At 50.2% G+C, this 21,794-nt stretch overlaps 2 protein-coding genes and 1 non-coding gene across 11 annotated transcripts in view; 2 read left to right on the top strand and 1 right to left on the bottom strand.

Annotated features, from left to right (window-relative positions):
• Positions 1–1,519: 1,519 nt before the first annotated feature.
• Positions 1,520–11,208, bottom strand: MAP1LC3B (microtubule associated protein 1 light chain 3 beta). Its single transcript, XM_075161560.1, has 4 exons — positions 11,046–11,208; positions 8,109–8,164; positions 5,532–5,638; positions 1,520–3,435 (listed from the first exon to the last, which is right to left on the bottom strand). The coding sequence occupies exons 1-4, from the start codon at positions 11,083–11,085 to the stop codon at positions 3,261–3,263; spliced, it is 378 nt and encodes a 125-aa protein (XP_075017661.1). The 5' UTR covers positions 11,086–11,208; the 3' UTR covers positions 1,520–3,260.
• Positions 11,209–19,399: 8,191 nt separating this feature from the next.
• TRNAM-CAU (transfer RNA methionine (anticodon CAU)) lies at positions 19,400–19,472 on the top strand. Its single transcript has one exon. It is a non-coding gene; the product is annotated as a tRNA-Met (tRNA).
• Positions 19,473–19,885: 413 nt separating this feature from the next.
• Positions 19,886–21,794, top strand: part of FBXO31 (F-box protein 31) — a 28,163-nt gene continuing 26,254 nt past the window's right edge. For 8 of the 9 annotated variants that reach the window (XR_012675433.1, XR_012675434.1, XR_012675431.1 and 5 more), the window contains exon 1: positions 19,895–20,282. Coding sequence is in view for 5 of the 9 variants with exons in the window: in XM_075161552.1 (XP_075017653.1) it covers positions 19,895–20,282 (388 nt within the window). In the remaining 4 variants the exon portion in view is untranslated. Of the gene's footprint in view, positions 20,283–21,794 lie in introns of all 9 variants that reach the window. The other variant, XM_075161551.1, reaches the window with a different exon arrangement.

Genomic DNA, 21,794 nt, shown 5'->3' with positions numbered 1-21,794 from the left:
AAAATCAAAACGCCATCATCCGAGACCCTGCAGATGGGTTAGCTGGCTGTTCACGGAGGTCACGGACACTCGGAGCTGTGGATTCGGAGTAGTCTAGAACGCCTGTTAATGAGACGGGTGCGGGCAAATCGGGACAGAACTCCCTGTAACGGAGCACTTGGAAGAGTCTGGAAAACACTTGTGCTGGTTGAGGCCCCGGTAACCCTGCCCCCCGCCCTCCCCTGTAATAAACCCTTGGAACTACCTGTTTGCTCTCTTAAGTTTTTCTTACGTAAGCAAGAAACGTGTTGGTACTGAAGCAGAAAGCAAATCCTGTGTGTTTTCAAGTGCAGATTAACAGCTTCTCTTGGACATAACTTTCCAGTAGGAATGAAGGAAACTCCTGCTCCCATTTGAGCCATTTCTTTTACTTCAGTCAATTCTAGTATTACAAATTGTGCATGTAACTTTATAAATATTTTAAATAGTTTTGTAAATATTTAATATTCAGCTAATTTGATTTTGAATTGTAAATGTCAAGTATTCTGGTATTGGGATTTTTATGTTTTATTATACTTTGTTAAAAGTAAAATTGTACATTTTTAGAATGTTTTTATCTGAGTAAATTTAATGTATGGAAAATAAAGAGTTAAACAGAATCCCTTTGTATTTTTTTACTTTAAAGGAGGTTTGTCTGTGTGGGGGCTTCTCCAGCTTGGCAGTTACCAGGGGCTTTTTATTTTTTCAAATTCTCTTTATTACTTTTGCTGTCTCTCCACCCACAGACATCTGCTCGTGAATCACAGATCTATTACAGCGCTTGCAATTGCTCTCCTCTCCTTGACTCAGCTCCCGCTGAGCCGAGGAACCCGAGCTGCCCTGAAAGGGTTTGTTACCGAGAGCGGCCGTGGCCCGACTCCAGCTGCCTACCCAGGCCCGCACAGTGAAGGAGGAGCTGCGGGGAGGATGAGCAGGGAAGCTTTGCGCCCCGTTCCGCAGGAACGCAGCAGCCGAGCCTCTGGGCTCCGCTCTGCCACCTGGGCTCGCCCCTCACGCAGGGGGACGTCTGTGCTGACCGCAGAGGAAGGCACAGGTAAGCAAAGGGAATCGCCAGCTCGCGGTGTCCTTGAACCTTCTGTGGCCGGTGCCTGGGGCCGTTCCTGACGAGCAGAGTCCCGCTCGCGAGAGCACGGGCATTCTGAAGCCGCGAGGGAGAGGCTGGTCGAGCAGGAGCAGAAGCAGAACGGGGATACGGAAACCCATCCCTGCGCAGGCACAGCCCGGTCCGTACCCATCCAGACAGCAGAGCTGTCTTACAGCGCGATTACACCTGAAATTCCCCCTCCTGGAGGGCGGCAGCTCCTTCTCCGAGCCGTTAATGATCATCAGTGTCAGAGGTTTCAGTGCAAGCGCCTCGTCGTGTTCAGCAGGACCTAGTCCACCACCCTGTGCGTCCCGGAGCAGGTGGAACGGACCTCTCTGCCCTTCCCTAGAGATTCGATTTAAGCAAGCTGTCTAGAAATAACCACACCAGCCGTAATTAAGTTGGGATGTAATCCATCCATATCAGCACTGTATTAATTTTAAAAAAGCAACATTTGTACAGGAATATCAGTCAATCACGTTGTAATTACAAGTATGGTTGTCAGTTATGAGTTAAACAATTTCTTACACGAACAAAACTAAACATAGAACAAGCTGCATTTAAAAGTTTACGTTGGAGTAAAAACACAAAGAACAATAAAAAATCTGAAGTAAGCGTTGTGAACGAGATGCATGCAAAGAGGTGTAGGTAGGTACAAATTGTACACCTTCTTGAGCTAGAGTGCCAAGACGCAGTAGTATTGCTTCTTTTTCCCCCGTTATAGTAAGTTAGCTTCCAGTAACAGATGTAGTTAGTTCACAGACACATAATATACAAGAGTAATCTCATCCTGCTACACTTCACTCGACAACGACTCTAGAGGAAAAACACAGGTCCTACGAGATACCTTTCCTCTGCACAGGCTGCCTCCCTGCTCCGGACAGTAGTAACACCGAGATCTTCCAAACCCCATGCAAGCGGCAGGAGACTTCAGCGATGGAAAAAACCATTTGTTCGTCAACTCTCGACGGCAACTCCTGGACGTGAGCTGCTTCTAAAAGCGGTTCTCCCTCACCCCCCTCGGTGGTAACATGCAAAACAAGCGACAGACTGGTTAGGCAGTGTGGGTTGGTAATTCCAGCGGCACGTCCGAGTCCAGGGTTGGGTACGGAGGTGTGTAAAACAAAGCCGTTCTCCCGCTCGCGTCGGAGGCCTTCAACGCGCCCGCCCTGCCAAGCAGACGGAGACGGCGAGGATGGGCGGCGCGCCCAAGACCGCGAGCGACACGGGCGCTGCCTGTGTCTCAGATTGCACTAGCCCGCATCCTGACGGCCCCGTGTGCTGGCAGCGAGTCCCCCGACTACCTCCTCCCAGCAGACTCTCTGCCGGGCAAGGGAACGGCAAACCTCCGGGCTAGGGGGGGTGATCTTTTGGAAGCGAGCCCATGTGAACAAGTGTTTCACTGAACACACAGGCATTGGAAATTCATATCAGACTGGAGTTTATTTCAATGTTACCTGTCCAGGTGTGTATTTTACAGTTAAACACTTCCTAAAACTACAATAAAGCTGTGGTGTTTGGTATGAGTATTTCAGAAACTGGCACCACTCTTAAGTTTGCGGTGCCACAAAGAACAGAGACAAAAAGAGTTGTACTCCCCCAGCTCACCCCAAGCACTTGCCTTAGCTCACTGCAGCACTGACACGAGTCTCATCGAGCTGCAGAAGACAAAGCTCCGCTTTGGAACATTAAAACATATTTGCTCTCATAAGAAGCCTTTCCATTTTTAAAAAAAAAAAAAAAAAGTTTTAAGGAATCATAGGGAGATTTTCCAGAAAACTGTCACAGGAAACACTTTAGCTCCTCCCTGGTGCCTGTTTGCTTGTTTAAAGTCAATCGAGTGTCCCTTTATTTGCAATTGTCACATGCGCAATTGGGTTCCATTCATAAAGTCCAGAAATGTGAATGTGCCTGTGTGGAATATTACAGCAGGTTTCAAAGCTGGAGGTGCTCGTCTGTACTGTTTAATAGTCACAAACAAGGCAAGGTAAGATGAGACACCTGCTAAAGCAAGACTATGCTAGGGTACTGAGAGCGTAGGTGACATCCGTTTCTTTCCCTGGGGTGTGTGTGGGGAAGAGTGGGGGTGATGGCCAAGGGTAAACCAAAATCCTAGGCTAGAAGCCGCTTGCGTGTCTTAGACAGAAGATTGCACTCCGAAAGTCTCCTGAGAGGCGTACACCATGTACAGGAACCCATCCTCGTCCTTCTCGCTCTCGTACACCTCGGATATGGGTGTGGAAACGCTCACCATGCTGTGTCCGTTCACCAGGAGGAAGAACGCCTGGTTGGAGTTCAGCTGCAGGCGTCGCCTGTTGGGGGGAGGCGGGGGGGAAGGAGGTTCACAGTGAGGACCGTGCATTTCCACTCACATTAACAAAGGCTTTAGGACAGATGGCAAAACAAAGTCCTCCACCACTGACAGCAGTAAGATGGCCCCACCCAAAGCAGCCCTGCCACTGGGGAAGGCATTTGCTTCCCACCTCGAAGTTGTATTAAATTCATGTACTAAGTCCAGTCAAACACGTCTACCGACAGAAGCCCTTATCTCACTGGAAAAGCTGTGCTCCAGAAGGGCATTAAACTGAAGCGAAAAGGAAGAGGTGCTCCTTGCCAGGATGATCCCCGTACAACCAGCAAACACGCAAGGCCTGCGGCACCTTTGGCTTGCAGCTGAGCTCAACAGCATTTCACTGGAAATGTAAACCCAGGCTGACCTTGAGAGATCCGCGTGAAGACGGGGAGGGAGGACGGACAGAGCTTCCGTGAGAAGGCCCTGGACCTTTTAAACTCACTTTGTCACCAGCTCTGTAACAGCCTGTTCAACCTTTGGAGCATCTTACCCCTCTTCTCCTCCCTCCCAGGAGAGGCATTGTGGGAAGGGCAGAGAGTGACAGACTTCACAGACTGCGTGGCACAGTAAAGATCTAACTTTGGGGTTTCCCTTGGATCGTTCGCTCTGGTTGGGGGGAAATAGGTATTTCTGCTAAACTGGCTACTGGAAAACAGGCTTGCAGAGAGGAGCTCTCTTACTACTTCATAAACCAAGTAAGCAAGAGGAACTCAGATATGTGGAGGTGCAACCAAAGAAAGAAGGAAAGAACAACAGATCAGAAGAGCTTCCTGCCGCTTCCGCTCGCTGCCGAGGGGCAGCAGCAGCTGGAAACAAGGATTTATTTAGCCTCCCAGCCACAGCCCTGGAAAGGGACCCTTCCAAAACCAAGCTCTAATCACTCCAGAGACAGCAGGCTGAGAGAAGGCAGCAGCCATCCGAGGGTTGGGAAGGACAGGCTCTGCTATGCACAAGAGGAGCTAGCTGGCTGAGGACCAAGTCCAGTCGGTACCAAGTAACAATGAAGCCAAAGAAAAAAGGTGGGGAAAATCCTTCAGCTTGTTGTTAACCTTTTTGCCCAGGGCCTTTAATGTTCATGAAAAATTCTGGAAGACTTGAGCAATCTGCTTCCTGCTTCCAAAACCCTATCTCACCTTCTTACTCATGTAAGAGCTGGGATTTGCTTGCGACAGACAGTTTTTGTACAAGCCTCCGAGGCAGGGAATTGTTTGGACACGTGGGACAACTCTCAGTTTTTACAGCTTGTGGCCTCCAAGAACCAGCTCCCTGCTACACCGTGACCAACAAAAAGCAAACTCTGGTTTGCTGCTAACTTCCAAGTTCACCGCTTGAGAACTCTTACTAATCAAATATTCCTTCTTGACATTAAGCCAGGAGAAATGCACTTTTAGCAGAATTTCTGACCGCAATTTCAGACCACACAACTTCCATTCCATGGCTACTTCCCCTTTGCCTTTTCTTGTTAGCAAAGCTCAAGCACCAGTGCGGAGCAATACTCAAGCCACAGTCTGTGCAAACAGCTGGGACAAAACGACACTGGTCTGAACGCGTGTTTTTCAGGCCTCAACACTGTCATTGAGGGAAACCTCATTTCACGATCAAAGGATGCCAACATCAACCCTAAGCAACAGCTCAGAGCTCTGGCTATGAGCCCAAACTCCCCCTCCAGTGGGTGGGAAGAGGCAGGCACTCCGGAGAAGGACTCCCAGGCAGAACACCAAGAAGGCATCTTAAAATAGCCAAGCAGGAAGCGCTGGGGCCCTGGGCCAGAAGCACCCATGTTAGACAGGGATTCACAGCCCCAGACTCCCTCCTATATCTCTGGAACCGGTTATTCTCTTGAAAGCAGACTAACAGCTCAGCTCTTTTCAGTTTTTTTCCAGCAAAGCCAAAGGAAAAGAACCTTCTCATTAATTTGTCCTAGTGATGATACCAAGCGGTCCTCAGATGAATTTTCCATTTAAAGAATTCCCAAATGCATATACCAGGTGGAGAATTAACAAAGAATCATAGGCTGAGGCTGATGCAGCTTACACTGAAATCACAGCATACTACCTGATAATTTTGATTAGCTCGCTCATGTTGACGTGATCTGGCACCAGGAACTTGGTCTTATCCAAAACTGGAAGCTGCTTCTCTCCCTTGTACCTTTCAATGATCACCTAAAAAGAAACACAGAAAGAAAGGAGCAGAGGATGTGAAAGGCAGAAACGGTGTCGGTGCCCGTATCTCCTCCTTCCATTTTACACACAGCAAAGTACATTAGTACTTATGCTAAACTCCATTTCCCTTCATTTGTGAATGCAGCATCTTGAAACTGAAAAGGAACAATAATATTTATCTTCCTGTGCCCCTCTTGTTCCGTTTGCAAGAGTCACTGCACGAAGGGGTAACAAACAGGGATTTAACAGCAAACATCCACAGCTCCAGTGCAGTTTTAGAACAGTTAATTTGCTGGAATCATTTAATCTAGCACTGAACTACCCAGCAACAAGGAAACCCAAGAAAAGATAAAGCACACTTCCCTCTAACACATTACAGTAGCTGACTAGGGGCTTGGGCTGCTACCGAAGTCTGCAAACTGAACCAGTTTTCACTAGAATTTCTCCAGTTTCAGGCCATCTCTTTCTAAGAACTACACCTCCGGATTAGTATGCTACTCCATTCACCTTCCATGGTTACTCTAATGCATGAAAGAAAGCTACTTTTGAAGGCTATAAAGCCTCAAAGGAGAGAATTTCCTCCTCAATCTCAAGACAGCACACTTAGGAACCAGTAATTCTGTCAAGATTGTTATGTAGTAACTACTTAATTCACGAGGAAATTGCAGATTTGCCAATTTAAGTAGCACCCTGCCCAGCAACTGTATTGTTCCTCCTTTTAAGAAATGATCTCAGAATTTGTGCACTCCCGTTTCCACAGCCATGTGGGTTTTGTTGTTTTTATATCAACGGTAGCTACGTGACACCATTCACTTGGATCATTTCCATGCTCACGGGGTCTGGCTCCGTTGATATTCAAAAGTTGCACAGGTGAAGAGATATTGAGCCAATTTAATTATATCAGAGAAAGACTTCCTTACACCAGCTTAAATAAATGCTGGCTCATTCTGGAAAAAAACCAACACTATTTTTAAAAAGGTAGGCCATAACCAATAGATAATATTTCCAACAGCAAAATGAAGGATGTTGACAGCACAGGAGGGATTTACCATCTAGCGTGACATTGCCATCTTATCTCATCCAGAACTGCTAATGATAATAACGAGGCAGTGACTCAAGCCAGGACATGGACAGGCAACCACAGCAAGCCTCCAGGGATCCCAGCAGGCCCCTGCCATAGCTGTGAGTTTGCATCACTGCATCTTCAGCAAGCTGCTTAGGCGCCTCTGAATTTTTGCTAGTAATATGTCCATGGCTGACTTAAAGTGAGAGCTTTGCTATAAATCAATGGCTTTCAAACTGTGGTCACAGATAAGTGATCTGTGAAAGGTGGATGAAAAAGCAATCTTCTGACTGGAAACAGATTTGTTAGGAAAGGGTCTTTTAGGAAAACTGCACATTCCAGAAAAGTCAGAAAATCTCTGCTATAAAATATTATTTGTTCCCACGCCCAACAGCATAGTAAACCAGCAGCAGCAGCTTCGAGGTGAAGTACTTTAAAGGTAAAGGGAAACCGAAAACCTTTTGGTTTCTATTTGACATGGAGGCAGCAACTGCTTCTGTTAATGAACTTGCACTGGAACTGCAGACAGTTTGCAAGCAGTTCGTTCACAGAAGAATTTCCACTCACAGGGATCACCAGCTCTCATCACTGAGAACCAAAGGCTGAGGCCTCCGATTAATTTCTCTCTTCTGTCCCCCAAGATCTCCTGAGACTTTCCCTATTCCACCAAATGGCCATGAGACGGTTGCATTTATTGCTTACTGCGGTGACAGCCATCACACAGAAGCCCACCAGTTGTGAAGAACTCATCAGCAATAGATCACGATCCATGCCTTTTGCTTTGCTTTGCATTTGTAACCTTGAGGATGCCATAAATAAAAGAAAATAAAAATTCAGGCAATATTTGGAGCTGACCAGCTAAAGAAGTGTGACAAGGTGAGGGCTGATCCCCTCTTTGAGGTGGCCCAACACTAGGTGGAGGGGTTTGACAGCCGAGCAGCATTTCTGGAGACCTCAAGCAAAGGCCCGTTTCCCGGAAGGCAAGCGCTTCTGTCTTTCTCAGCACAGACTGGTGACGAAACCCGTATCTGTCTCTACATTACTGTGTATTCTTCTTGGTTAGCCCCTGCAGACTCTTCTTTTGGAGAAGAAAAACACTGAGATGAGAAGAGCTGAACACTCAGGAGAATCTCAGAGCTCAGCCAGGGTGTGGTTTTCTTTGAAGTTACAACACGGAAGTTCAGTACACAGGAAAACCCATTTCCTCCAGTCCCCAGCTAGCACCTTGCTCTACCACACTGACTGCTAGTTACTACTTTGAACGTGTTTCTGAAATCCAGGGTTAATGACCCTGAACAGCCAAATTTTAATTTGGTCTCATCAGGACAGCTCTTTCACAGGTTTCTGACTACTAAAAAGAACATGAGACTGGAAATTGAAATGAAAAATGAAAAGGACCGCACTTACTGGTATTTTAGTTGGATGCTGATCTCGAATCAGTCGTACATCTTCCACTCTTTGCTCTGCAAGAGATTAAAAAAAAGTCTGTTCAAACATCCACACTGAATGCTGTTATTACTTTATTTCTCCACCACTGAAGAGAGGGACTGCATGTTAATAAAAGCCGCAAAAGCAAATTCAGGCAAAGCAGTTTTCAAATGGGACAGCATTGTCAAAAGTAAAACCTCTCCTTTGACAGATGATACTTTGCTCTTTAACCCAAGGTGACAAGTACTGCATGCACGCTGCCTGGGACTCCTAGAAAGTGTTAAAGGAGACGGACCCCACATCCCCCTGCCTCCTTTTTGCCCATTAAAGTAGACATTTAATCTCATAAATTTATGGCATCAAATTACACCACCCAAGTTAATGACTAAATATCCTGTACTATTTCTGCGAGATCCCAGAAGAGGAAGTTGTCAACAAGTACTTGAGACCTAAGACTAGCCGAAGCCTGGCAGCATCAGCTTACGCAGTGCGTTCTAGTATTACCGAATTACAGTTTTCTATTTTGATTATGCCGCACCCATTGTTGCAGAAGCTGTTGGTAGGTTCGTGGGTACCTAGACATTTCACTGCTCTCTGTGCCAGTTTGCAGGATAAAGTTCACCTCTCCTCAGACGTAAATATTAATAGCACAGATATTATAAACCAGCCTAAAGTACACCTCCAAGCCAAAGCAAGCAGACGCAGTTGCTTTTAGAGGCAGTTGCATCTACTTACACTCTGCCTCGTTTCAGATTCAGTGAACTCAATTTTAACCTCTCCAGTTCTTTTCAGCGGGCTGGGGCTTTCCAGGCCATCTCCATCTTATAAACACCTCTCAGAGAGAAGATTTAGTGTTGCATCACAGCTTTAACAGACACCTACCTCGGGAGAGGTGCTGCTCACGGGAGAGGAAGAGCTTAGATCAGCCCAACTCATTGCTGGTATGCTAATGCACAGGACACACTACCTGTCCTGTCACTCAGCAATAACACCACTCAGCTCTCCATTAGTCCCTATTATGTTTGTGTGCATGAAATACATCCATGCGCCTTTTTACGAGCCTAGTAAGGAAATGCAACTCACGTGAATCACGGTTTTAAGCTGGAGGTGAATCAAGCAGAACTAAGGCAAGGAGTATGCAAAGCCTTCACCTGACTGCAAGACCGAGAACCTGAAAGCCATTCTGCTTCACATCCCACAGCCCAAGCCACCTTCTTACAGAGCAGCATTAACACTTCAAGGGCAGAGATTACTAACTAATTAAAATACTTTTTAAGATTAACCAGAAACACAAGAGATACGGGGAGTGAATGAGACCAACTGTCAACCTAGCAAGCACGGAGAAGTTTGACTAACTTTTCAACTGAAACAGGTTTGTTCATGGCAGTGTTATTCAGCAGAAGTCCCTGGAGTAGAAGGAACATAAACTGGACAAATCATTGAGATTATTGTATATGGCGTGTTCAAAATCAGGCTTCAGTCAGCCACAGATAAACACTGTTCTCTGACGACATTAGTTGCAGTGGCAACTGCTTGGCTGCCATCCTAGCTGAACTTAATACCTGCAACGGAGGCTGCTGACAGGCGATGGGGTCAACAACAGTTTTGGAGGACTTGAAGGAAAGAGGCAGCTTAAACACACACTCTGTTAAATCAAAATCCTGTCCGCTTCAATGCAGAGAACAGCTTACGTTTAACAGAACAGGTTTAAAGGCAAGGGTGGGCACACCAGAAAGCTCTCTTAAGCAGCTTGACTTTAACCCAAAGGCAGAAGGAAAAGAAAATCTGGATCAATTACTTCCATCAGTTCCATTTTACGTACAGGATTTTATAGTTCATGCAGAAATAGGTTATGCTGCCAGTTCTTGTTACCCTCAGAGCGTTTCAGCCTACCTCACCGACACACATGAACAGATACTGAGCTCTTTGATTGCTTTGGTCCCATCCTAAGCACAGAAAGAAGTGTTGGCACCGCTCTATCAAGGCTGTTCCTTCTAGAAAGAGACTAATCTCATTTCCCCAGCCATCATTACACAGCTCTTTTCGATGCCTTGCTAGTTTTCAATAACTAAACAGAGACAGGAGGCATACATCCCGGTCCACTCGCAGCTCCCTGGGTAGAGAACTCGCACCGAGCCAAGCACCAAACTGCAAGTGGGGCTTAATTCCCCTGTCAATAGTGCAGACGAAGCCGGACACTGAGCGGACACGTCGGGAGGGAAGGGCAGGCCCAGCTCCTGGCACACAACGCAGAGTGATCTTTCCAGGCTCCTGGGAATCTTGCAGTCGATAATGGATGATGTAGAGAGGCGATCTGCCCACCCCAAGCCCCTCTCCCAACGCAGTGCAGAGCTCACCCCGGCACAGCACTGCCACCCACCTCCACACATCGCTCACCCCCCCGGACACCCAAAAAAGACCCCTGCCCCAAACTTCCAGGCTCTCGCCCCACAGCGGAGAGGCTCGCCCGCCTTGCTTGGGCGGAACAAGCCCCACGGCCGCGCAGGAGAGCGGAGGCCGAGCTGGGGTTTGTTTCCATTTCAGCCCCGAGCAGGCGGCGATTCCCCTTCGGCCCCAGCAGCCGGGGACACCCGCGCAGCCCTCGGCGGAGCGGCACGGCGGCCCCGCTGACCGGGACAGGGCGGCCGGGCCCGGTCCGGCCGCGGACCTCCGCTGTCAGCAGGAGCCGGCCCCAGCCTGGCCGGTCCGGGGATCTCCGCGGCTCCTAACGAGATCCACCCCCTCCCCGTCTCGCCGATGCCCGCCCCCCCCCGCAGCGAGGGCAGCCGCCACCCGCCTACCCCGCCGGCCGCCCCCGCGGCCCGCCCGCCGAGCGACGAGGCCCGGAGGGGGCCAGGGTAGCCGGCCAGCCCTGTCAGCGACCCTGCCCGCCGCGTCCTTTCCCGGGGAGCTCACCGAAGGTGCGGCGCTGCTTGAAGCTCTTCTCCGAGGGCATGGCGGCGGCGGTTCGGCCTCAGGCCCGGCGGCGGCTCTGCGCGGCGGCGGCGGACAACTCCGAGTGCCGGCGCCCGCCCCCCGCCGCCGCCACCGGCGACTCCGCGGTCAGCTGACGCCGCGCGTCACGGCGGGGCGGGCACCGCCGCGGCGACGCCGACATCTTGAGTGTGGCGGGGCGGACCGCCCGCCGCCTCCCCCGGCTGGCCGCCGCGCCCCGGCGCTTGGTCCCGCGGGGTACACAGCCATGGGCGCCTCGGTGCCCTGCCATGTTCCTTCTCGGCGACACACAGCCATGGCTGCCTCAGAGAACCCTGCCATGTCCCCCCCCCTCAGCGACACACAGCCATGGCTGCCTCAGAGAGCCCTGCCATGTCCCTCCCCAAGCGACACACAGCCATGGCCGCCCCAGAGGGCCCTGCCATGTCCCTCCCCAAGCGACACACAGCCATGGCCGCCTCAGAGAACCCTGCCATGTCCCCCCCCCCCTCAGCGACACAGAGCCATGGCCGCCTCAGAGAACCCTGCCATGTCCCTCCCCAAGCGACACAGAGCCATGGCCGCCTCAGAGAACCCTGCCATGTCCCTCCCCAAGCGACACAGAGCCATGGCCGCCTCAGAGAACCCTGCCATGTCCCCCCCTCAGCGACACACAGCCATGGCCGCTTCAGAGAACCCTGCCATGTCCTCCCCTCAGCGACACACAGCCATGGTTGCTTCAGAGAACCCTGCCATGTCCTCCCCTCAGCGACACACAGCCATGGCTGCCTCAGAGAACCCTGCCATGTCCTCCCCTCAGTGACACACAGCCATGGTTGCTTCAGAGAACCCTGCCATGTCCTCCCCTCAGCGACACACAGCCATGGTTGCTTCAGAGAACCCTGCCATGTCCTCCCCTCAGCAACACACAGCCATGGCCGCTTCAGAGAACCCTGCCGTGTCCTCCCCTCAGCGACACACAGCCATGGCTGCCTCAGAGAACCCTGCCATGTCCCCCCCTCAGCAACACACAGCCACGGCTGCCTCAGAGAACCCTGCCATGTCCTCCCCTCAGCGACACACAGCCATGGTTGCTTCAGAGAACCCTGCCATGTCCTCCCCTCAGCGACACACAGCCATGGCCACCTTGGGGCACCCTGACATGCCCCCCTCTCAGCAACACACAGCCATGGCCGCCTCAGAGGGCCATGCCAGTGTCCACCCTCAGCGAAAGACAGCCATGGCCACCTCAAAGCGCCCTGCCAGTGTCCACCCTCAGCGAAAGACAGCCATGGCTGCCTCAGAGTGCCCTGCCATGTTGTCCCTCAGCAACACCCAGCCATGGCCACCTCGGAGTGCCCACCATGTCCCCCCTCAACAACACGTGCTCTTAAGCGACCTTGCCTCCATGCAGAGGAGCACGTTCAGTGATTTGCCTTCAGTTTGCCTTCAGCACAGATAGACATAAGTATGAGGAGGCTGTGGCAAAGTTTACATTCGGGGAACAAAATTTTAGGGGCAGGTGTTTCAACTCACTTTGAAGCTCACCACCCGGCCTTGTGCGGTTTGTCAGGAATTGATGAGATCGCAAACAATTTCAGTCGCAAGACAAGTTTGCTCGCGTTCATCCTGCAGATACCGTGTCGCGATTAAAAATGCCCAACTGCTTTCTCCTTTAGCAGCTTTCTGACACAAGCTGTTGGCTGTAGACTTTCAGCTGCCTTTCTTTCTCCCTCTCTCACATATGTTCCCGGCACCGTGTTTTGAAATATAAGAACGGTTTTGCAGAAATAGGGCCACACAATCTCACTCTGGCCAACTTCTGTAGCTGAAGGAGCAGGGAGTTGCAGACGTCAGTGTCCTTATCAAAAGGAAAATAGAGGGAAGAGGAACAGTTTCTAACCAGCCTAGAGATTATCAGGGGGTTGCATTTTTGGGGGTGGAACGATGCATTGGAGTTAGAGTGATGCTGCGCTCACAGGCTGGAATGAGGGTTCATTACCTAATTTTGTGATTCAGGGTCAGACAGTTCCGGTGGCTGTATAATTATAGGATGAGACCATTAAAGATGTGACTAACCAAAGAAAGAAAAACAGCCCTAAGGTCTATGAATACCCTGTCCATCACATCACTGTCCAGGGACAGCAGGTGAGACATAGTGGATGATCATCAGAAGGTTGATACATCTGAAACTTAACTAGCAATCCCAAATTTCTGTTTCAACAGAATTCTTTCTTATTTAAATAAAGGCCTTTTAAAAAATATTTTCTGGGCTGAGGAAATCCCGCCGCGCTCTCAGCATTGTATCTCAGGGGCTGCTGCAGGCTGTGTGGCTGCGGGCAGGAGGACAAGCCCCGGTGAAACCGCGTAGCGTTGTTTTTGGGGTGTGCAGGTGAGTCCCGGCGGCAGGGCCGACAAATCCAAGCGCCGTGTGTCGTGCGGTTTTCATCCACGCTACCAACTGTTAGCAGGGCTGCAGCTCAGGCTGAAAGCACCCATATGGTGCTTAGGAAGAGCCACAATCAGAGTATCTGCTGACAGGCTGGGCTATCACATGTTCCGCTCATGAATAATCTGCAGAGACTGTGAGAAGGAAAACTTAGATCCACACCGAGACTTGCTTGACCTTACCCTCCTCATGTCAGCCTTCGCCCATGTTTGCATGTCGACAGCACAGACAGTTGGCGAGTCTGGATTTGAGAAAGGTGTTAGGCGCAGTTGGAATGACAGCATGGACATAGCCTTTGGGACCAGCTCTGCCTAAGTGCGATTCTCCATCCCTAGTGAGAAAATGCTGCTTTTGAAAATGCTTTTGCTTCGAACTTACTGACTACATTGGAACAGAGCCCTTTAAAAACCGAGCCTGCAGAGCATTTTCATTCTAGTCTTAGAACACTTTACAAAGCATTTAGTCTGAAGAAGAGAAGGCGTAACTGAAAGGAGACATTATATCGCCTTCAAATATGCCAAGGGCTGCTGCAGAGCAGGAGGGAATTAGCTCTTCTCTGCATGCAGTGAGTCTAGGACAAGAAATAATGAGCTTGGAAAAGGCGATAGAAATTAGACGTTGGGTTAAGGGAAAGAATAGTTGAGCACCACAACAAATTGCCTAGGATAGTCACCATCAAATATTTTTATTTAACAAGAAATTAGTAAAACATCTGTTCTGAACAGTTTAGGGAGAATTGTTCTTATCGCAGGGAGAAGGATGGGGTAAATAATCTCTTAAAATACCTGTCAGCTCTAGTTTTTCATGAAGCAAAAGAGAATGTGATTTGCCCAAACTTACAAAGCAGGTTAAAGGACAAGCTGGGTTTGGATTCCAGCTCAGATCCTCATGTCTGCACCCTATACAGCAGGATATACTAAATCTTAAGTCTGAATTAAAGACAAGCCAGGCTTTCCCAACTGTTACATCTTCCAGAAGGTTGGGGTGTTTTTTGTTAAAAAGCCAGTATGAATGGTAACTGTGAACCCCAGCTGATATTTACAGATTTTCCTGGGGAAAAACTCCCACTTTTCCTATTTTTTCCATATGAGCTGCCGCACAACAAAGTGAGTGTATTTCACAATCAGAATTATAAACCATCCTGTCATTTCTCTGGTACAACAGTACTGAAAAGGCTTTTTATAGCGTGTATACAAAGCTATTGCTCTGCAGTGCTACACCCTTGCTGGAAGACAGCACTTTAGTGTCTAGGGCTATTAGCTCAGCAGCTGTTAGCAGTATTAAATTCACCAGAAACAGGGAGAGAAAATCCCCATAAAATAAAAGGAAGGACACTGTGCTGAGATAACTTGCATTTAAACCTCAATCAAAATACCTTCCCTCAGTTCTCTTCTCATGAATTGTTCTTATTGATCTAGCTCAGCTAAAGATAAATGTGGGCCTTGATTTTTTTAATACAGTATGCAGCCATTAATCTGCCACTGTTGGAGATTTTCAGAGAGAATCAGATCGTAGTGAATTGTTTGCAATGACTTAAAATAACTCTTCTGAGAAGTTTTCGTTTTAAACTTGTCTTAAGATGGTGACTATGAACAAATTCCCAAACTTCAAATTTCTCTGTGGAAGTCACCTTCTGAGTTAGGAGAAATCTAGCAAGACATGATGAGAATGACAAAATATCTCTCTTTTGTGGGGATATAAAAGTGAAATTTGAGAAAAGTGAAACTAAAGAAACCACTTGTGGAACATTTTCCCTGGGTGGGTTTTCTCTGAGGTCAACAACAGATGACCCTCAGTGGGAACACTAACACTGTCTCTCTCCTCTATCTGGCCACTATTTCACAAGACTTTTAGAATATAACACTTTTGAGATGATTAGGCAGATGCTTTTCTGGATGGTAGATCTAAACTAACACACAGACATATGCAATGTCGTCACAAAAACATCATTTTCTTAGAATGTTTGGCTAAAAACTCGTTGCACTCCCCCTGCAAGAAGTGTTGCCTAAGACATCATTGCCATGTACCGTAATCAGCTACTGCTGCTACTGCTGTTCCAGCAAACATTTATTGGCTTCAGGATCAAGTTTTAAATGGGAGCCATTGGTTTCACAAGGAAACACAGTAAATCAGTTGGTCTAAAAAACAATAACTTATGTTTATATACTATCTTTCACTCAAAAAGATCCATAACCTCTTGGCAAGCAGTAACGACAGTGTGAGTGCGGGAGGCATAGCAGGGAAATTGTGGCATAATACAGCATGCAACAAAGTCTGCCACTGATTTTTAATACTCCTAGGATTTAAGCAATTCCACGCATATTCAAATATTAACCGAGTACTACGTAGCCTGTGGCTTCAGTAAACACCCTCCTTATTTACATCGTGAGAAACTGAGGCATGCAGAGGTTCAGTGAGCTGCCTGTGATTGCACAACCATCGCTCAGCAGCCGAACCAGTAATAGCATCTTGAACACCTGACTGCCTGTCCCGTGATCTGTCCTGGACAGGATAATGCTTCTGCGAACTGAGCTGCCGGAGTTGTTGGGCACAATGAAATTGTTCAGGCTGGACCGTGGCCAAAGCTGAAAGAACAACAACTGCTTCTTGTAGAAGTGCTGTAAAGTCTTCGGTGACCCCAAGCACTCATGACCACAGCTGATCATTAGATCGACTAATACCTCCTTGCAAGGACAGTATGTTGAAGAAAGACCATACCCTTTTTCATAAAGAGAGGGCACCGAGCTCAGCTCTAAAGCAGGAGGATGAAAAACACTTCCTGAGTCATCATCAGCATTTTCTGCAGTGCTCTGGATTTTCCCTGAAGAGCCCAGTCTGTCCACTGATCAGATTATCCTGCAGAATCTGGTGCGATCGGTGTCCAGACAGAAAGGAAGAAGGTGAGAAATATTAAAATCAGGATGAGAAGAGCTATTTTCCAGCTTAAAGTAGCAAGAAAAGAATAACTGAGATGAAAATACGTACATCAGAAAAACCAGAGCAAAATTCTTTGGTCTTTCTGTTGAAATATTCCCTCCTCGAAGTGTCCTGCCCCCAACAATGCTTGTTACAAAGCAGAAATTGCACTGCAGGCTTATGCCAAAAAAACATGCTGCAAATACTTTGTGTGGCAAACAGGGCTTGCAAAGAGGGTTTGTTCATCTGTCTCAGCCTGCCTTGCCATACTTTTCTGTCCCTCTTGCCAAATGGGAAACAAATCATTCTCTCCTAGCTGTTCAGGTTATAATTGGCTGGATATGCCATCAGCTGGCTCATCCCTGCTCAGAGGCTGGGAAGGCGTAAACACTTCCAGGATTACAGAAAATGAGGACACTAACTTTGGGACCAATCCAAAGCCCTTTAGAGTGAGCGTGAAGACTAATTGACTATAGCGAGAGCTGCATCAGCTCCTTAATTGCTGAAGGGAAATCAAACAATAAAATTTCCCCTTTCGGTACATCCTTTTTCAAGAGCCCTGTGGTAATGGGTGCAAGCTGCCTGCCTGAAACAGCAGGACTGGAAAGCTCTGGGCTATTATTCTGGTGGTGTTTACAAAGAAAGGTGCTCAGACACTTGGTAGCACCACAGAGGATGGGAGATGATGATAACGCACTTTTACTGTTCTCCTTATCGTCACAAATAAAGCTGGTAGATTCAGATAATGGATTCAGTAACACAGAGGAGAAAGTGCCAATTTTATAATCTGATGACAGGGTGGTAAACACTGAAGTTGTAAGTTATATTCAGTTATAGCACCCCGTTCTGCACCAGCTTTCTGCCTTCTGGGCCCCGAGGAGCTTTGCTGTGCCCAGCCTCTCACAAGCCTCTCTGCTTGTGACTATTGTGTGATGCTCCCCAAGAACAGCACTGGAAACCTTTTCTGTCCGGGTCTTGAAACTTGGAGCGGAGACAATGATTGTTTCTCCTCTCTAATGTGATGAGAGATGGGGATTCCCCCCCGCTGCTCCATGGGAAGGGGAAATGCGGTCACTGAGAGCCCACAGGGCTTGTCGCATTGCCTCTGACTTTGCCGGGCTTTGCTCCCTGCTGGGTGACATCAGTGCATCACGGAGGTGGGCACTGCCTTTCAGCCGGACAGACTTTTCCCCTTCTTCCTCTTAATCTGGAGGAAATGGGCATGGGGCGGTGGAGCTCCGTGGGAATTGGCATGGATTTATGATGGGCTGTCCTGCCTTCTGCTGGGTTGGACTGGAAAGGGGGTCAGTGGGCCAGGGGGAAAGTCTGATCACTGAGGGATGGAGCGGGACGCAGTTGCTCGACATCCGTGGAGCCAAGGCTGTGGGATAAGGTTATAGGGGTCAGGTGGGTGAGGGAAGGGGAGAGAAGGTTGTCGGGTGATCAGGCACAGCAGGAGCATTCAGAGGAAAAGGAGAAAGAAGAAAGTCCAGATAAAAATAGAAACTGCAAAAGAGGGAAAAGCATGTGTGTGCTGTAGAATGTTGAGTTTCTGCTCGAGGCAATGTCACCAAGGACATCTTTTGTTTCATTCACACGAAAATCCTTGCCATCAGTACTCTTCCTGTCCTCTCCACGAATCCACCAGTTCCTAAACAAACAGACATGACAAGGCCTTCTAGAGATGTGTCAGAAGCTTTGAGTACCAGCTGAGCGTAATGTAATGTGCGGGAAAACCCATGTGATTCAATACAGGTGGAAAACAGCTACAGACGTATTTTCAAACACTTGATGTTTGGTTTAGGTGACTCATTTTCCATGTGCCTTGTTTTAGATGTTTGGAGCAGCTTTTCTTAATTTAATCAGAATTGTGGGCGCTAAACTCATCCGTCACTGAAGCCCCAAAGGATTAGCACACTGTTAAAAATGACATCCTCATTCTGCACGCGGGCAGTGTTGGAGGGAGGAATGCAGCGGTTCAGGCTGTAAGAAGCCGTGCGTTTACGCATCCTGTGGTTGTAGCAATCTTGTTCATACCACAAGCTTTGCAGCCTGGACTCATCATCTGATCGTCCCGAATGCCTGGCCAGCCGGATCCCTGGAGATCAGGGTATTGTCCCCCTGACAACAAGAACTGCCCGCTAGACCCTTGGCAAAATCCTTGGGCTGTTCAACACAACCCAGACATCTCTTCTTGTCTGGTGGGACTGATGTCCAAAGGTCTGTCCTCCTTCATCTTCTGCCAGTTGTTCCCTCTGCAGGAGAACAGCCTCCCTACAGTGATTCTTGTGGGCGACATTTGGGGACTTTCTGCATCAATTAAATGCCTGTTTTCCTGTCTTCTTCCAACTGAGGTATCTGTAGCTTGATTGTCATGGTGACCGCTGCCTTGAGACCCTCGCTGAGGGTGAGGCCCGTTGATTAGGATTCAGGGCAGCACTTCTGCCGGCATCGTAGGGGACCCTCTTCTGCTGAGCACTTCAGTGAATGCACAGAGTTAATTTCATTGCAGAAACCCCAGTGGAACAGCGACTCTTCACAGCAGAGAGGCAAATGAGGTTGGCTTTATTTATGTAATTACGTGGAAACAACTGGATTTCCTTGCGCGCGTGTTGTCACTGCAGCCCTCACAGTCCGTTCCTGGCCAGCGGAGCTGGATGAGGAGGTTGAGGAACCCCGAAGGACTCTTTCAGGAATGCAACTGTTTTGCAGAACAGCATGGGAAAGAGGAGCCATTTGCAAAAAATGTCAGGTCTGTCTTGCAGAAAAGCGTGGGAAATGAATTAATTTGGAAAAAAAAAAAAATCCCAAACAGGTGTCTCCTGCAGAAAAAGAGTCATTTACAAATAAACAAGATTCCTCAGGCAGCACCCAGAGGCACAGCACGGGGAAGGGCCCGGGGCGGTGGCGGCGGGCGGGGGGCGGGGGGGGTCGGGAGAAGGGCGCTGCGCGGGGCGGTGCTGCCAGAGGAGCCTCGTTAGCGCAGTAGGTAGCGCGTCAGTCTCATAATCTGAAGGTCGTGAGTTCGATCCTCACACGGGGCAGCAGTGGTTTCCTCCTTTTCCTCCCCCCGCGGGCAGGCAGGCGCTTCCCAGGGAAGGTAATATTTATTTTTTTTAACAGGCTTGCAGCAGGGGGCGGGACCGGGGCGGCGGGGGCGAGCCCCACAGGCCGGGCAGCGGGCTGCAGCGCAGGCCGATACCGGGCACGGGCACGCCTCCACCGGCCCCCCCGGAGGCGCTCAGTCCGCCCGCGCGCTAGGGGGCGAACCCTCCCCGGCGGGCGCGGCCTCGCGCTGACGGTCGTGTCGGGGACGGGGGCGCATAACGGCCGCGGAACGTCCGTTGTCCGCGGGGGCGTGGCGAGGGCGCGATGGCGGCGCTGATTGGCGGCGCCGCACGGTGGGCGGGCCCGGCGGCGCCGCGCGGCGCCGCGCACCGCCCCGTGGGGCAGAGCGGCCGCGGCCATGGCGGTGTGCGCCCGGCTGTGCGGGGTGGGCCCGGCCCGCGGCTGCCGCCGGCGGGGGGCGGCGCGGGAGCAGCGGCGCGGTGGTCCCGGCGACAGCGAGCCCGACACCGACACCGACCCCGAGGAGGCGGGCGGCGGCGGCGGCGGCGCCACGGAGGACGAGGAGGCGGCGGAGCGCATCGAGGGCGGGCGGTCCGCGCCGCACCCCGCCGAGGCCGGCCCGGCCGGGCGGGCCCCGCTGTCCCTCCTGGAGCTGCCCCCCGAGCTCCTGGTGCAGATCTTCGGCTCCCTGCCCGGTACCGACCTGCCCAGCCTGGCCCGCGTCTGCACCACCTTTCGCCGCATCCTCCGCACCGACACGATCTGGCGGCGGCGCTGCCGCGAAGGTACCGCCCGCCCCGAAGTGGGGGGCCGGGGACGCCCTAAGGAGATGGCCCCGGTGGGTGCAGGGTGGGGGTCCTGGAGGATGCAGAGAGGAGGTGGGGCCGGGGGTGCAAGGTCAGGGTCCCGGAGGATGCAGGAGGACCCGGAGGATGCGGGGAGGTGGTGGGGTGTGGAGTGGGGGTCCTAAAGGGGTGCAGAAAGGAGATGGTGTGTGAGGTTTGGGGGTGGAGGAAAGAGCTGGGGCCTGAGGGGGTGCGGGTTGTGGGGCCCTGAGGGGTGCATGCAGGGCTCCAAGTATGGAGGGTGAGAAGAGGGCATATCCGGGGTCCTCTGGGGCACGGTCCCTTCTTGGTGGCACTTGCTGCAAAAGGGGTGACTAGTGAGCAGCCTTAGCAAAGGGCATCAAGCTGGGGATGTTCCCCGGGGTGGCAGCTGGAGGGGAGGAATGGGGATGGGACCAGGCCCAGGCCCTAGCAGGTGATGTCCCCGTGTAGGGTGTCCTTGGGTGAATCCCGAGGATGGAGTATTTCAGGCAGCGAGGAAAGGGAACGATCAGTCCCAGCAGAATAGGGCTGTACTGGGGGAGAACGGAGTCCTTGGGTGTGCAGCTGGGGGTCCTGGAGCCCGGGAGGCACAGCAGGTAAAGCAGGAGCAGGGAGCCCGCTGGGGTCTAGTGAGTGGATGGAGGAGGGCAGGCCTGGGTAAGGTCATCCGTTCGTGTCCCGTCTCGGGAAATACAGTGCCAGGTTCGGCGGGGTTCCTGGTTTGCATGTGCATTTCCTGAGGAGCGTCTGTTGCAAGGATGCTGTGCTGCATTAATGCAAAGGCTCGGGGGCATTTTTTTTTTCAGTAGTGCCTCTGTTCTGTGTTGCTGTGGCCCTGCTCTGTTGGGTTGTGATTCCTACTCTTTACTCCTCCTTTTCCTCATATCAGTGTGGTTCTCTGTCCCCTGTTTGTTAATCCAGCGGCTGTACACCCTCCGAAGGCTGTCTTGCTGTGGTCATCGTCTCTCTTCGTAGTGTGATCCTGCCAGGTGCATCTGCTGCCAGCACATGAAGTCATATATATTTTGTTGTTGTTGTTTGTCTTCTGTTTTTAATACCAGTGAGGGCTTAGGGATGAAGAATTTAGGTATGTCGGAGTGGCTGCCTGCCATAGGCAGTGGGATCTGTTCAAATGCATTAAACCTTGCAGGAGTGAATTCATGCCTTATCAGCACTATCCAAGAACCCTTGAACAGTACAAAGGCTGTACCTAGAAAATGTATACCAAAGCATTCTTATTTCTTAGTTCAGCATGGGATGATCCCATTGTCCCAAAAACTTCACATTGTGTTTTGGAGACAGGCTAATAAAATGGCATTCGTTCTTTCCTTGTACTCCTCTACTGACATAGAGTCCTCATGGACATTTGTGTATTTCATGAGTGATTTGCAAAACGTCACCGATTAATTATTTTGATAGGTTATGATCCTGGCAAAATGTTTCTGTAGAAATGTATACAATTTTTAAATA

The sequence above is a fragment of the Calonectris borealis genome, chromosome 12 (assembly GCF_964195595.1).
Source record: "Calonectris borealis chromosome 12, bCalBor7.hap1.2, whole genome shotgun sequence".
NCBI lineage: Eukaryota > Metazoa > Chordata > Aves > Procellariiformes > Procellariidae > Calonectris > Calonectris borealis.
This window is presented reverse-complemented; position numbering and strand designations above follow the sequence as displayed.

What these genes read in the sequence shown, in the direction of transcription:
- MAP1LC3B (XM_075161560.1), bottom strand. Translation starts at nt 11,085, where the DNA reads ATGCCCTCGGAGAAGAGCTTCAAGCAGCGCCGCACCTTCG. An exon ending in CAAGCAGCGCCGCACCTTCG is followed by an intron (nt 8,165 to 11,045) that starts GTGAGCTCCCCG and finishes AATCTCTTGCAG; the next exon opens with AGCAAAGAGTGGAAGATGTA. An exon ending in GAGCTAATCAAAATTATCAG is followed by an intron (nt 3,436 to 5,531) that starts GTAGTATGCTGT and finishes TCCCCCCAACAG; the next exon opens with GCGACGCCTGCAGCTGAACT.